Here is a 15677-nt window from a genome sequence, read left to right as displayed (position 1 = left end):
TCGCTATAGGGGTACGAGATTTTTGTGTTTCTTATTTACTCACCAAAGTCCATCTAAAGGCCTACTAAACAAACGAAACCCTATTTCACGCACCAAAACACAAGCGCAGCCGCCGTCACTTCTGCCCCATCCTGCCGCCCACAATCCACATCCTCCCTTCTAGCGCCCGCCTCCAACCTCGAGCTCCCTCCTGCTCCATTGGTTTGACCTCCGGCGCGTCACCTCCTTGCCCAGATCTGTTCGCCCCTCACCCTATTCCAGACTCGGTGACTCGCGGACTCGCTCAGCTCTGTTGCTGCGGTGCGTGCTGGTGCTCGAGCATGCGATGGATCACGCTCAGGCATGCGGCGAGCAGCACTTAGGAATCAAGTTGTCAGGCACGCGCTAGGCGGCGCTCGGGACTCGGATCAAGGAGAATCTGATCAAGGACCGCCCAGAGATGTTCGTCAAAGCTAATTCCGTGTACGTGTTATTTTGCTCCTCTTTCTCTTCATTCACTTGTGCAAGGAGTTTGATTGATTTCCAGTGGGCACTAAGGTGCTGTTTGTTTCGGGAACGGAAGGAGTAAAGGGAATGGAAATAAATGACACTGTAATCCATTCCCCTGTAAGCAAAAGCGTGTTTTGTTTGGTTGGGCTGCTGGAACGGAACCACTTCCTTAATTGTGTTTGACTGCTGAACGTGAGCCATTACCGGCCTTAATTGGAACTCATGCGCTAGCTGCTTGCTTCATGCACTAGCTACTGCTTCATGTACAACTGTTCGTTTCTTCAGCCATTGGTTTGCTTGAACAAATTGTATACACACAATGCCCAGCTATTCAACCAAATTTTCAGCGCCATTCAAGCAAATGAACAATCTAAACAAATATTTTGACAAGAAAATTCAAGCACATGTCCATTCATTCTGCAAGCAGATATCTAGTCATTCTGACAAGCAAATTCAAGCACATATCTAGTCCTAATCTGGCACGGTGCAAATTCAAGCAAATTAACAATCTGAAACATGTCCACTCCTAATCTTTGAGTACAACTCTTATCTTCATAACAGAACAGGTTGCATAAGTTGCCACAAGGAAGCAGGACTCACTTCTTTTGAGCATCATCTGAAGGAAAAATATACAAACATAAGATGAAAGGCAATATTCATGAAATAAGCTGAACAGGGAAATGTTAGAGACTGAACATAAACAAGAGAAAAAATAAAGTTGGAGTTTGTTAAACTAAATGAAGAATAACTTTGAAGTTTATCAATGTCTAGATGACAGCCCTTGCTGCCAAATTGAACTCGACTATAGATATTTGCACAATTAAGGTGAGCACTTAGCAACCATCATACTCAAATCTTTGCTAATATTAAACCATGTTGTACAAATTATACCATGTTGTATAAGCTGTCTTCCTAATGTTTCCATGAACTGAGCACCATAAGGACTCTGCCTGTCTGCAGTACTATAATCAGCCAATGAAATCTGAAGTAGCAGCAATCACATAGTATCTGCACTACACCAGCAATCACATAGCAATGCTTCACGATGCTGTTGAACATGAATTATGACACCCAATTCAAACATATAAGCATCAAAGCAGCATGACAAAATTTGCTTCAAACATATAAACATACTAGTGTTATGGCTGATGCCTGCTGCTGCTCTCCTCTCCTACTCGTACTGTTGAATTAGCAACAAAAGCAAGCTCCAAGTTAACTATGGCCTCGACTGCAACTGACTCCAAGTTTTGATGAATCCAAATTATTTTTAACTCCCATGTGGTTTAATTTGACAAAAGCAAACAACACCAACTAATTGTTATTTAGTTTTGGCTGAGTGCGGAGTGCAGCACTGCAAGACCCATTTCGAGCAGCTGTTCAAGGAGATTGGGAGTTACAACAAGAGCTTCCAATCACAATCATGTACTCTTTATTCAGTATCAAACCATTAGCATGAAAATAAAAGTTTTGTGTTTCTGTGAAACTATATAGTGATGTGCTCGTGGTTTATTTCTTTCAGCCGCAAAGAATAGTCCAAAAAAGTTGGCCCTGAGTTATGGATCTGTACATGCATCCCATAATTTTTTACCTGCAAATCTAACATTATGAAATTTTCAACTTTACTTACTATGTTAAATTCTAGGATAATTTGAAGCACATGGATGGTCTAGCTGCTTTGAGACTGACGATATTCGCAAGTGTTTCCCAGTTATATAGCAGTTTATACTGCATAATAAAACTATACCAATAACTTCTATGTTTCGTATTAATTATTGAAGTGATATGATTTTTTTATAGTGCTAACTACTAGTTGCTTATTGGATGTATAGGATTACAAATGTTGTGATGGAGTCTGGTGGACTGAGAAAAATTGTTTCATACTACATACAATGCCAAGATACAAGCAATACTTAAAGGTAAGAACTGTATGTAGTTTATTGAAGTCTGGTGCCTTTACTATTTTGGATAACAGTTATGAGATTTTCTTCTCCATCCATAGTGAAGTAGATAGCATTGATACAACCAATCAATCATACATTAATAATTGGACACTTGCAGAAATTACTAAAATAAATGGTAAGATCCCCTAGGTAGCTAAGTTTACTTTCCTTCTTTATTTCAGAGAAACTTTGACCCATTTTTTTGAATAAAATTCATCTAAGATTTGTGCAGCCAACCATAGGGTTTTGCTATGCAAATAAAATTCATCTAAGATTGGTGGCCACTGTAAAGGGCTCGAGTCTGGTACTAGCAAATGTGAAGGTTTTGTAGTTTCTTAAGGACTTCATTATATAGCATAGAGTCATACCTTGTGTTTCAAAACTTTAAATAGTACTCTGGGTTACTTTATTGCTGTTAATTGGGAAAAAATTGAATCAGTCTAATTTTTCACTTTGATGTCATCTTTAAATCCAGTTTTCATCGTCTCGTGTATGCGTAATAAAATGTCACTTCTGTACTTTGTGCTATTAGGGAAAAATCCATCACCTGCATGGGATAAGTTGGTATTTAACAAAATAAAAGCTAGACCCTGTGGACGAGTGAGACTTATGAGTTTAGTCGCTTCTCCGCTGTCAGCAGATGTCAGCTTTGCATTTGCTTTTTCTTGAGCACTTACCTTATAAGTAGTTCTTGGTCTAAACTCTATTATCAACCTAGCAACACGTCGAGTGTCAGTTTAACGTCTCTAATATCTTGACATTAACTTTCTATAATATATGTTGCTTTGATAGTTGTATTCATTATTATTATTGTAGAAATTGCTATCATCAAGTTGATAGGTGGACAAATTCCAATGCCCAAGTTATTTCCCACCGTTAATGATGTGAATGTCATAGGTGTATAAATGAGAAAAAATGAATAATTGGTTAGGAAGAACGTCGGGGACACCACTGACAACGGCTGGTCAGTTCCCCTTGGAATTTACGCTTCTCTTTTTTTATTGCTTGATTGTGATCACATGGTAGGCCTCATGTGCGCTTTGCTGCTGAGGGTTGGTCAGTTTTTCTTGGAATTTACCATTGTTCTCTTGTTTTATTGCTTGATTGTGGCCTCATGTGCGCTTTGTTGCTGCATTTCTCAGGTTCGACATGCCCCGTGCCTACTATCACTCTCGATTTGAAGAAGAGTCTCAAGATTCTGCAGGTGTGTGTTACTCCTAATTCAGTTACCTTACTGGCAATAGGATGCCATTGTAACTTCTGAAAGTGCAACCATCTGATTGAAGCAGATTTAATTATACAAGATAGATCTAGAATTGTTTTACTTGAGATTCAAGCAATGCTGGATGTGCCTGTCTCAGATCAATTGGTATTGTGTGTTTGGTGATCCTGGTTTATCCTTTGGGATGGTTATGTGATATTATATTTGACATCTTATTTTGCAGGTGAGCTATGTAATTGACCCAAAAGGCACTTCAAGCGGGCAGGAAAGTCTAAGGCCCTTACTAAGTACTTCCAAGTAAGTAGAGCAATCACCATCACACGGATTTATTCAAGATTTTTTGTGTTAAGCCAATTGTTCGTTTTCATGTAATTGTTGTCCACTAATATTTTATTGAATAATTTGTGTGTCGTCGCAACGCACGATCATTGTACTAGTAGTATTGAATGCTCCATTTGTAGTTCCTGTGATATTACAGTAGTGCAGTCTAAAATACTGAAACATTGTACACTGTAATACCCTGAAAGGCTGGGCCAATCAATTTTGACTCTTCTTTACTTGGGCATGTGTTTATTCAAAAAATTCTTGGTAGCTACGGTCTAATTTGGACTCTATATTCATGATTTGACTTACAAATCTTCGTGCACATAAGTGTGAATTGGTTTCTCCACACATATAGTGATACAAAGGTGTGGAGCAAGAAAGAGGGTTATTGCCCCATTTTAGGTGACCAATATGTTTCCCTAATCAAAATGCGATCAGTATATGGCTGATGCTTACATGATGTCAGTTGCATGGCCGTACAAGAAAGTAATAGTCTATATCTTGTTTATGTTTAGATTTATATGAGCCATCAACTTAATGATGATTAACCTTGATTGCACCAGCTGAAGTTGGTGCATAAGGCTGCAACACCGCCTAGTGGAGGTAGATAAGGCATCAAAACTATATTTTTATTTGCAAATGTAGCAACAATATACTAATTTGATGTACTTTTTTCTAGGGTGTTCTGGACAAAGAAAGCTTGTACCTTAAAACAGGAGGATACAAGAAGCTGGAGTGGTTGTCTTAAGGCTTTTGAACTGCTTGAAGCATTAGTGTAGCTTTGGTGCTTTTTGTGACTGATCAGCTCTGGAGCAGCTAGAGTGATGTAGTTGTGGGCTTTTGAACAATAGCTGGAGTGATATGAAACATTAGTGATGTAGTTGTGGGCTTTTGAACTGCTTCAAGCTGGAGTGATGTCGCTGTGGTGCTTTTGTGACTGATCATCTCAGGAGCTTTTGTGAATGATCTAGCTAGCTATCTGTAAATGATCTAGTTGTGAATGATATTATAATTGTGATGCTTTTGTGAATATATAATTGTGGTGCTTTTATGTTTATGTGATGGATCTATGACTGTGGTATACTGATTAACTGTGTATGTCTTTATGATTTGGGTATAAAAATCTGTGATTTGTGATGCTTAATTAAATGTATATTATTATTAATAACAACTATAAAAATGCGCGACTTTCTGTTGGTTGCTAAATATATAGTATGACGACTTACGGTTGGTTGCTAAATCTATAGTACAACAACCCACGGTTGGTCGCTAAATATACAATATTAGCAACGGACGGTCGGTCGCTAAAAAGATGTCGGTCGCTAAAGCCTTTAGCGACGGCACTTACAGCGACCATCCTTATGGGTCGCTAAAAGTTTTTAGCGACCAACCGTAGGTCGCTGAAGGCCGTTTTAGCAACCAACCATAGGACGCTGTAAGTGAACCGTCGTGTAGTGTAATATAAGCACCTACGTGCTAGTTTGGGAACCCAATTTTTTTTAAGGGATTTTCATTTTCTCATAGAAAATTAGTTCATTTTCCCTTGTAAAATTATGAATCCCATGTGGAAATGGAGTTCCCAAACTAGCTCTAATAAAAAAAATGGGTGGTAAAGTATAACAAAAATATGCACTGCTGCACTGGAGAAAGAAATAAACCATATACTGTAAAAAAATATATCAGTAGTACTACACATATATATCCCGACGGGTACGCTGTGGTTATTAAATGCATTGTAATAAGCAACAAAAATGGTTTTGCTCCAAATTAAAGAGTACACGGTAAGCACAAGCACAATAGAAGGAAAAACAACAAACAGAAGAAGTTTTAGGGGCATGAACTCTTATATCGTCCCCTAATATATATAGCCAGTAGCCCAGTACTACTAACCTAGCTAGCTACAGCATTACTGCTTAATACTATCTCTCCTCAGGTATAATTAATCCAATTACATATAGTTCAGAAAAAACAAATGTTTGACACAGGAACGAAACCACCAAGCATGGAGCAATAGATAATAGATCACATGATTCTACTTGATCTAGCCTCTTTGGATTAGTAGCAAATCAAGAATGATACTCATTGCTCACCATGCAAGTCTTCGGATTAGGTGCAAACCTGTCTTTACCCTTTATTGCATCATTGCATGGAATGCAGCAACCTTATACTACTCCCATGCCTTGTGCAGTGTACGCTATAACAACCTGCTGTAATGGATTCAGTACACCCATGGGTGCATGCATGGCAGGCTGCACAGGACTCGCTCACTATGCGAGCACACAAGGTTCTCTTATTGGGAACTCTTATTGCATCCTGTCTCCAGTGAAGGGCGACGAGGCCGACTTCATCTCGGCTTCCAAGGAGTTCATGTCATCGGCACCGTCTTGGTGCCCCGCTCTCGCCACTGTCATGCCTCTCATGACACCATCGCCGCCGACGCCAAGGAAGTCGCGCGTCATCTCAGCGCCACCACGGCCCTGGCTAAACTTCACATCTTGGTTCATGTCATACATCCTCGGGTCAATCATGCTGCCGCTGTTGGCGCCGCCGAACATGCCGCCGGCAGCCAGCGAGCTCATCAAGCTCTGTAGGTGCATCTGGCTCTGGTCGAGCATGGGTGCCCGGGCGTGCCTAGCGGAGGGCGCCGACGAGCCCACGAGCCCCCCAAACACGGACACGCCGCCGTGCGCGCTCGCGCTGGAGCCCATCTGGGACGCCTTCTGCAGAAGCGCCGTCGCGGACATCTGCGGCAGCATCACGGCCGGATCATTGTTGTACATCCCGCCAGGAGCAACTTGGTGGTCACCACCGGCGAAGTTCCCGCCGCCGCTAAAAAGCATCGCGGCCGATGACTCGGAGCCGCCGCCGCCACCTCCTTCGCTGAACTGATCACTTGTCAGGTGTCCCTGGCTTGCATGGCCATGGCTGGAAGTACCTGAGCTGTTTGCACTGTTTGCGATGTAGCCAAGGTTGAAGAGACCCGTAGCCGACGACGCCGAGGCACCCCCGGCGCCGTTGCCTTGGAGATCCGGCAGATGCATGAGACTGTGGAACGGCTTGCCCTGCAAGAACCCGTGGGACCCGCTGCCGTCGCCTGCGCCAAACTCCTGCGGAGCGCCCATGAGAAATGCCGACGATGGTGGAGGCGGCAGGGGCCGGAACGCGGAGGCGTTGGACGGCCCCAGAAGATGCTCAAAGCGGCTCGCGGCGTTGCTGCCACCGAGCCGGAGGAGGTCCTGATGGTGGCCGTGAGCGTCCGCACCGAGTGTGGATGCGAGGTGGGAACCGACCTGCGAGAGGCTGAGCCCCATGTTGGCCGCGTTGGTGGCGCCGTAGAGGTGGCTGGCGGTGAGGCCTGGGGGCGGCAGCCGGGCGCTCTCCTGCGCGAGGGCGTCGCAGAAAGCCCTGTGGGTGATGAAGCTATCCCTCCTGCGTGGATATGGATGCATGCAATCACGTGTGCATATGCATGCATGTGATTGACGAGTCAGTAAACAGTTGGATCACGCGGCATTATATAGGTCTGCACGGATGGAGAGCTTGTGACGTGCAGTGCAGAAACCAAATGGAAGTTTGCACGTGAAACGGATACACGACAAAAAGAACGGCAGCGCGCGTTACAGTGAAAGCACTGCATGATGACGAGAATAGATTCAGATCTAAGTTCGTGTATAGTTCCATAGTGGTATACATCGGCCAGGCAACTCAGACACTCAGTATATATACACTTCGTTGAAATTACCGAGTTGGTTAATTTTAGTGTTTAGAGCATCTCCAACAAACTAGTCACATGACTCGTCAAGCCAAATTTTGGCTACTTAACAGCAAAATAACTCTACAATAGACTAGCTATCTAACTCGCAAAGATGTCCGACTTTCCAAATTAGCTCCATCACTAGCTAAATTTGGCTAGCTACCTGACTAGTTAAACTAGATAGATACTGTGTTGGTGTGAGATGCTATATACATAGTGTAATCTTTATAAAATGATCAATAGATAGTCAAATAGAGAGCAAAAAAATGAAGAGTTTCTTGGTGATGCTCTTAGGGGTATACATATTTAGACCTTGTTCAGTTACAAGGGATAAAATCACACCATGGATTTAATCCAGATATGAATTGAGTGAATCCGTACCTCACACCTAATCACATGGTGGGATTAAATACATCATTTAATCCATGTATCTCTCAAAGCTAGTTATTTTTTGATCCATGGATTCTAATATAAATTTGTGCAATATCGTCATAGATTTGTTCCATACCTAATGAGCTATGGATAAAATTCATGCCTTCCATAGTTTAAAAAAATCCCAAACCCTTGGGTTATAATTCATGATGGGGTTAACAGAATAAAAAATTGAATAGACTTGGGTTCTTTTGGGACATGGATTGTGACATAGATTTAATTCCAATCCATGCTAATCCATATCTAGATTGGTGTAAACGAACAAGACATTATACGGTGAAATGACCATTACCACTTGAGTGACAATGATTGTCAAGCCAACTATATCGAGTATCTAAAAACATTTGAAGCTGTAAAAAATTGGCACTACAACCATGCAAAATGTCAGAGTGAATGGTTCATTTTCCAAAACTGGGTGTATTAGTGTTGAAAGTGATAAACAAAAAAAAGAGCACCAAACATTCATAAAAAATAAAATAGCACCATTACACATCATCGTATTGCTCTTGTTATTATCTTGCAAATACGACTGAGATGTTTTATTCTAAAGATTTCGTGCAAGCATCATTAGTTTTACTTCTCTTATAAGTGGCGTTCTATAAACACTCCACATTATAGTGAAGGTTTCATCTAACTAGTGCCCGTGGTTTAACCCTTTTGATTGAAGGGTTTTCCACGGTGGCAGCTGCCCGAGATACCATAAACTCATGTCAATTAATGAAGGAGGAGAAAGCGGAGGAGGGTTAGAGACGACGTGCTAGCAGGTAGGTTGGCATGCTCTAGCTCTACTAGCAAATAGCTTAACTGCGGTTCCTAGTAGCGGCAACCTTCCAAGGGGAAAAGGGCCGAGGGGAAAGCTGTACAAGTTGACATTAGCGACGACCGCCATGGGCGAGCATACAGAGACACCAAAAGGCATCAGAAAGCTTCCCGTCGAGAAGAGCTCACTTTCCAAAAAGCCAAGCAGAGCTCCAAGAAAAAAAAGAAATAAAATGTTCTTCTATTTTTTTTTGTGCCTGCTATCGGCTAGCTAGCTAGGGCCCCGTTCCCCAGAATTATTGACGCAGCTAGGAGAGGATATTATGACCCCAATCAATAGATTGCTGCTTCTGCTAATGTATTCCATATATGCCTTGTTTCCGGTTAGAGATAGATTCATGCCGAACAGGTGAAAGAATGGCGGTGACCACCCGCTCCAGCAGCCTGGCCGAATCCATCAAATCTGCATGCAACGTTAACGCGCGCGCGTGAGTGTGCGTAGATCTCTCTGTCTGCTGGCGCCGTCTGCTCCTGAGAGTTGCAGCGCATGTGAACCGATGTGAGGGCCGCGACGCCACGCCACGCCACGCATGGATCGGGCCAGTAACGTATGCAATGCATGCACACCCAAGGAAAAAGCTGTGACTAAACTGTGAACCTGCTGGCCTGTGCGGCTCCCTGACACGACCAACGGATGGCCCTGCGCGGCATCTAGCTAGCTAGCCAGCTCATGTGCAAACAGGCCAGGGCTACGAGACTACTAGGATAGCTAGCTAGCTAGTTCTAGTTTACATGCATGCCTGGCTCGATCGGCTCGACGCAGCAACTATGGCGCCGCTGGTACACCATATAGAGTGAGAGAGAGAGAGAGAGAGAGAGAGAGAGAGAGAGAGAGAGAGAGAGAGAGAGAGAGAGAGAGAGAGAGAGAGAGAGAGAGAGAGAGAGAGAGAGAGAGATTGTGGCAGCGACCGACTTGTTGGCTTTTTGAGCCACAACCTCACAAGGGCTTGCTTGACGATGGGCCAGCGCAAGAAAGTTTTATTTGATTTGAGGACGACATTCGCATCTAGTAGTAGCTAGCTAGTCGGAGTACAAGACAATGGCCATTTCACGTGCATGCAGTTGCCTGCCTGCCTGGCTCCTGCCTGCCCCCCGGCCCTCTCCTTTCTCTCTCTCTCTCTCCCACGGGCACAACACAAGAACAAAAGGTTGTTGGTTTACACGCACCGAGACAAAAACCCTAACCCTGAATTACGCGGCACTAAACATTCTTTGCGCGTCCACCGAAGCTAGCTAGCTAGCCAAGTGCGTGGCCTGCAGTGCAGCAGTATATATATCCTGCTTGTACTTTTTATGTCACGGAACGATATGCTGCATGCGGCACGGGGGGAGGGGAGAGATGTCATGCATGCGATGCGCAGAAACCAATGCTGATGTGTAGGAGATACGTCCATGGCGCGCCGAACCATGCAATGCAATGGCATGCTTTCTTGTTGCACGTACTCGCAAGAGAGACTAGCAGGCTGGACTTGATGCGTACATGTATATGTGCATGCATTGTACTGTACTCCTACAGTCCTACTCGTATCTAGAGATCGAGTACACGTAGTCACGCCGCAGTACCGACGCAGGTGTACGTACGTGTAGCATACAGCCCTAGCTGCCTATTAGATCATCGATGCTGATCGACGTACGATGACACAGGCACGTAGTAATAAATACTAGTACGTATATATAATATACAACAGATATATATGTGTGTGTGTACGTACCGCGAGAAGAGTGTGCCGCAGTCGCAGCGGTACTCGCGCGTGCCGCAGACCTTGGAGTGCGCCTTCCAGTCCGACTGCACGGCGTAGCGCTTGGAGCACTTGTCGCACTTCCACTTCTTCTCGCCGTGCTTGCGGCAGAAGTGCTTCTTGATCCCCGTCAGGTCGCCGAGCGCGCGGGAGGGGTCGTGGTGCGCGCACGTCGGCTCCGGGCACAGGTACACGCGCCGCCGCTGCGCCTGCGACGGGTCCTTCTGCTTCAGCTTCCACGGCAGGTTGTGCCCGCGCCGGTGCAGCTGCAGGTTCTGCTCCCGCTGGAACCCCTTGTTGCACACCTCGCACACGAACCGGTTCGTCGCCAGCAGCGTCTTGGGCGATAGCGCGATCACCTCCGCGTCAGGGTCTGACGATGAATCAAACAAAGATCAAGATCATCGATCACATATATATATATATAGAGTATGCATATGCATGCATGTTCGATCGATCGATGCATTGTCGCATAGAGTATATATGAGTAATCTTGCACTAGTACTGTGGTAAGTAAGTTAGGCATGGCATGCATGCACGATTAGCTAGAGCCAATATGGGTGGTTGGTTGCTTGGCGCCACCCAACCCAGCTAGCTAGCTAGCGGTACCGTACTGCTGCAGTAGTGTTGCTGGCCCTGTTGTGGGTTAACATACATAACGTACATACACACACAGGCAGGCACAGCTGGAGAGTATATTTTCCCTTCCTTTTTGGTTTTGGTGAGGTATGGACAAAACAAGGCACAGAGGGACGGCAGAATATTGTCACGAGACTTTGAGCAGCAAAGGAGCAAAAGGGCATTTGCAGCACGAGATCGATACAGCGAATTCAAGGATTTTTTTTTCTGAACAGATGAACGAACGAAGGAATTGACGTAGATCGTGCGTCATATATATGGACACTCTATCTGTGTGTATTGAGAAGAGAGCATTATGCGTAGCAAAGGGAAGAACTGAAACACAGCTAGCTCATATGTATGAGCTGAGCATGCATGGAATCTTGCAAAAATCAATAAAATCTACGTTTAACTGGCAAATATATATATCCTCACGATTCAGAATGATTATTATGATCACAGATGAGTTCAACTGGGGAATATATATAGATGTAGCAGGTGAAATATGAGCGAATTTTGGTTGAGCGCAAGCTCACTACTTTTCACCTGAATTGATGGGAATTCATTCAGGTGAGGCTACGCGCTTTAAATGAAGTACTAGCTAGCCAGTAAACATGCATGTGACGACTGGGATGCGGACAAAATTAGCGGAAGGCACGAGATGACGGGAGCACACGAAGATGAAGATCTGCCGAAGAATATAGCTCCATTTCATGTAGTTCGAACCCAGCGGGGAACAAAGAACAACCTTCAACGGAGGATAACACAGCTTTGCATTATTGACGACGAACCACAAGTTCCAGAGAACCAAGAAACTTTAGATAAGATTTCCATAGAAATACGAAGAAGCTCTCTCTCTCTCTCTCCTGTATATATGAAGAAAATCGCGCCAAATCCCGGCCCCATAATTAAGATCCATTCGGAGAAGATGCATGGTTGGAACTACTGGAAAGGGTATTTATTTGCATGCCCGCTCGGGTTAATTACCTGGTAGGTTTCTCTTCTTCTTCACTGCCGGCGGGGTTGCCCCTGCCGCCTGGCCGGGCCCCGCCGACGACGAAGCGGCGTTGAGCAGCGGCGCAGGTGGCATCTGGTGCTGGTGCTGGTGCTGGTGCTGCTGCGCAAGCAGCGGCTTCATCTGGTCTTGGTGGTCGGCATCCCTAATTCCAAACATGGCTGCCACAGCGGCCGCTGATGAATTGGATGCCATCGCCGCCTCCAGATTTGTCCCTGAGAAGCCGGTCAAGAACAAGGGAATCTTTTCCCTTTCGGTAGCCGCCCTTGCCTCTGGGTTGTTGGACACTAGCAGGGCTGTCGATCTTCTCTCTACCCTCCCTTCACCAAAACAAGCAGCGGTCTCCAATTCAGGCAAGGCAAGAACAAACCCAAACTATCCAAGCAAGAACCAAGAGACTGTCACTACTGCTGGACGTCATGCGAGCGAGCAAGCAAGCGCAAGAAGATGTCAGAAAAGCTAGCTCTTTTTTTTTCCGAAAGAACCAAAAGGAAGGCGCAAAAGGAGATCGAATTGAAGGGAGAAGAAGCGCGTGAGTGTGTGGCTGGCTGCAAATTGATCTGAAACAACAAAGGAACCCGCACGAAGCTGTGGGGGGAAAAACAACAAGGGATTAGGGCTCGTCCAAGAACAACAAAACAACAAGGAGCGCAGGAAATCCAAGGCACGCAGTTGCACTCAAAACAAGCGAGAAAAGGCGACCGCGAGCAAAAGCTCGCAAACACCAAAATCCACACGTATAGAAAAGAACCAAAGTGATCGAGAAAAGGGAGATGACTTTGCTTCTCTTGTCGATACCTTCCTCCCCTAGCTCGTTCTCGAGTGCTGCCACTAGCTGTTGCTTGCTCTCGCTATGGTTCTTGCTGGCCTAGCATAGAACTCATGGCGAAGGAGAAGAAGTGGAGAGGAGGATATGGAGGAGGCTAAGAAGGTTGTTGTCTGATTTCTTTCTCATTCTTGTCATACTTTTCTCTCTCTCCTCTCTACTTTCCGTCGTCCTTCTTTCCACACTACTATGTGCTGCTGTGCTAGTAATATAACAACCATTTTATTTTCTGTATTTTTTTTGAAGAGAAATCGATGTGTGGTCTTTATCTCAACTTTCCCAAGGGCTAGCTAAGTGTAGAGTGAAATTATTAAAAAAACAGTAAAGTTTAATATATACATATGACTCACAGCAAGACAGGGACGTGAGAATAGAGACAGGGTACAGATGATGCCATGATTTGAGATGAGGGCAAAGCTCACGCAGAGAGGCAAGCGGTGTCGTGAAGCGGCTGATGACTTGGGTCCACCGACCGTGGGAGCTTGAGCTTGTTACCCTACGCTCACCACACCTCACACACGTCCGCTCGCTCGTGTGCGCTGCTCCGCGCATGTACACATGACACAGTACGCACACGAGCGGCTGGATTATCAGTTTTGAGAGGGAGATGGAGGTACGTGTGCGAAGCTCTTTTTTTTTAAAAAAAGTCCTGCTTTAGGTTATTACATCGTGTAAATTGGTGCAATGAATTATTATTTGATTTTTTTTGAAAGTTTAAGTTACAAAACTGCAGAGCCACATTATTAAAAAAATCTTCCGTGGGAGGAACTTTTTTCTCTATAATACACACAAAGTGACTGCGTAAATATTTTGACATAGAATTCTCTTCCTATATCGCATTACAAAAACAATTACACAAGCCTAAGATAAATAACTTGTAAAGTGTTAAGTTGGAGAATAACCTTTAGAAATAACACTTAAGTTCCCACAAAACATTGAGTATGCTGAATGCGCTAGCGCAAACCCGATTATAGCTTAGTCTCGATTGAAAAAAATCATTTAGTCCCGATTTTCCACCAAGACTATATATTTGGGAGTAAATACCGCGTTCTTTAGTCCCGAATAAGTTAGTTAGTATTAAAGAAGACCTTTAGTTTTGACTAGTGTTAAGATTTTTTTCTTTTATGATTTTTTCATTCAATTGTTTTTAATTTTAAATAGTGTCACATTCGGTTTTAAGAAGACAACCGAATGTGAATCATATATATGTCAAGATCAAATTTATGCACACAATGATGTTGTTAGTGAACATACCATCACTCAGTACTCAAATTTATGCGAAGCTCTTTTATTTGCTTTGGTTTGTGTTGGCATCAATCACCAAAAAGGGAGAGATTGAAAGGGAAATAGGGTCAAACCTTTTCCTAAATGATTTTGGTGGTTGAATTGCCCAACACAAGTAATTGGACTAACTAGTTTGCTCTAGATTATAAGTTCTAAAGGTGCCAAAGGTTCACAACAAACTAATAAAAAGTCCAAGAAAGGGTTCAAATATAAAGGAGCAAAACCAACCGAAGGCTGCCCTGGTCTGGCGTACTGGACTGTCCGGTGCACCACTGGACAGTGTCCGGTGCACCAGGGTGAATTCACTCGAACTGCTCAGCTTCGGGTTTCTGGGAATGCCACTCCGCTATAATTCACTGGACTGTCCGGTGTAGCACCGGACTGTCCGGTGTGGCAAGCGGAGCAACGGTCGCCAGCGCAACGGTCGAGTTCAACGATCGGCTGACAACGCTACAGTGCACGGACTGCGCGCGCAGAAGTTAGAGCAGGCGCAGAAGGCGCACCGGACAGTGAACAGTGACTGTCCGGTGCACCACCGGACTGTCCGGTGGCCCCACATGTCAGAGCTCCAACGGTCGAACCCTAACGGTTGGGTGACGTGGCTGGTGCACCGGACTGTCCGGTGCGCCCTTCGACAGCAGCTTTCCCTAACGGCCACTTTGGTGGTTGGGGCTATAAATACCCCCAATCACCACACTTCAAGGCATCCAAGTTTTCAGCCAACACATTCAATACAAGAGCTAGTGCATTCAATACAAGACACAAATAGAGTGAATCAAAATCTCTCCAAGTCCTAATTCCACTCAAAGCAATAGTGACTAGAAGAGAGAGTTTTGTCGTGTTCTTTTGAGCTCTTGCGCTTGGATCGCTTTTCTTCTTCCTCTATTCTTGTTCCCAAGTTCTTTGTAATCAAAGCAAGAGACACCAATTGTGTGGTGGTCCTTGTGGGGACTAAGTGTCCCAATTGATTGAGAAGAGAAGCTCACTCGGTCTAAGTGACCGTTTGAGAGAGGGAAAGGGTTCAAAGAGACCCGGTCTTTGTGACCACCTCAACGGGGAGTAGGTTTGCAAGAACCGAACCTCGGTAAAACAAATCACCGTGTCATTCGCCTTGTTTGCTTGTGATTTGTTTTCGCCCTCTCTTTCGGACTCGATTATATTTCTAACGCTAACCCCAGCTTGTAGTGGTGCTTAAAGTTTATAAATTTCAGATTT

General features: G+C 44.5%; 1 protein-coding gene and 1 long non-coding RNA gene across 2 annotated transcripts; one reads left to right on the top strand and one right to left on the bottom strand.

The window, feature by feature from the left end:
* The first annotated feature begins 3156 nt into the window (after positions 1-3156).
* On the top strand, positions 3157-5020 carry LOC118472091 (uncharacterized). Its single transcript, XR_004849659.1, has 3 exons — positions 3157-3948; positions 4539-4578; positions 4655-5020. It is a non-coding gene; the product is annotated as an uncharacterized lncRNA (long non-coding RNA).
* A 696-nt stretch (positions 5021-5716) lies between these two features.
* Positions 5717-13345, bottom strand: LOC542197 (INDETERMINATE-related protein 10). Its single transcript, NM_001111811.2, has 4 exons — positions 13151-13345; positions 12325-12672; positions 10693-11092; positions 5717-7404 (listed from the first exon to the last, which is right to left on the bottom strand). The coding sequence occupies exons 2-4, from the start codon at positions 12545-12547 to the stop codon at positions 6279-6281; spliced, it is 1749 nt and encodes a 582-aa protein (NP_001105281.2). The 5' UTR covers positions 12548-12672; positions 13151-13345; the 3' UTR covers positions 5717-6278.
* Between the last annotated feature and the right edge of the window lie 2332 nt (positions 13346-15677).

Source organism: Zea mays, chromosome 5 (genome assembly GCF_902167145.1).
Source record: "Zea mays cultivar B73 chromosome 5, Zm-B73-REFERENCE-NAM-5.0, whole genome shotgun sequence".
In the NCBI taxonomy this organism is placed as follows: domain Eukaryota; kingdom Viridiplantae; phylum Streptophyta; class Magnoliopsida; order Poales; family Poaceae; genus Zea; species Zea mays.
This window is presented reverse-complemented; position numbering and strand designations above follow the sequence as displayed.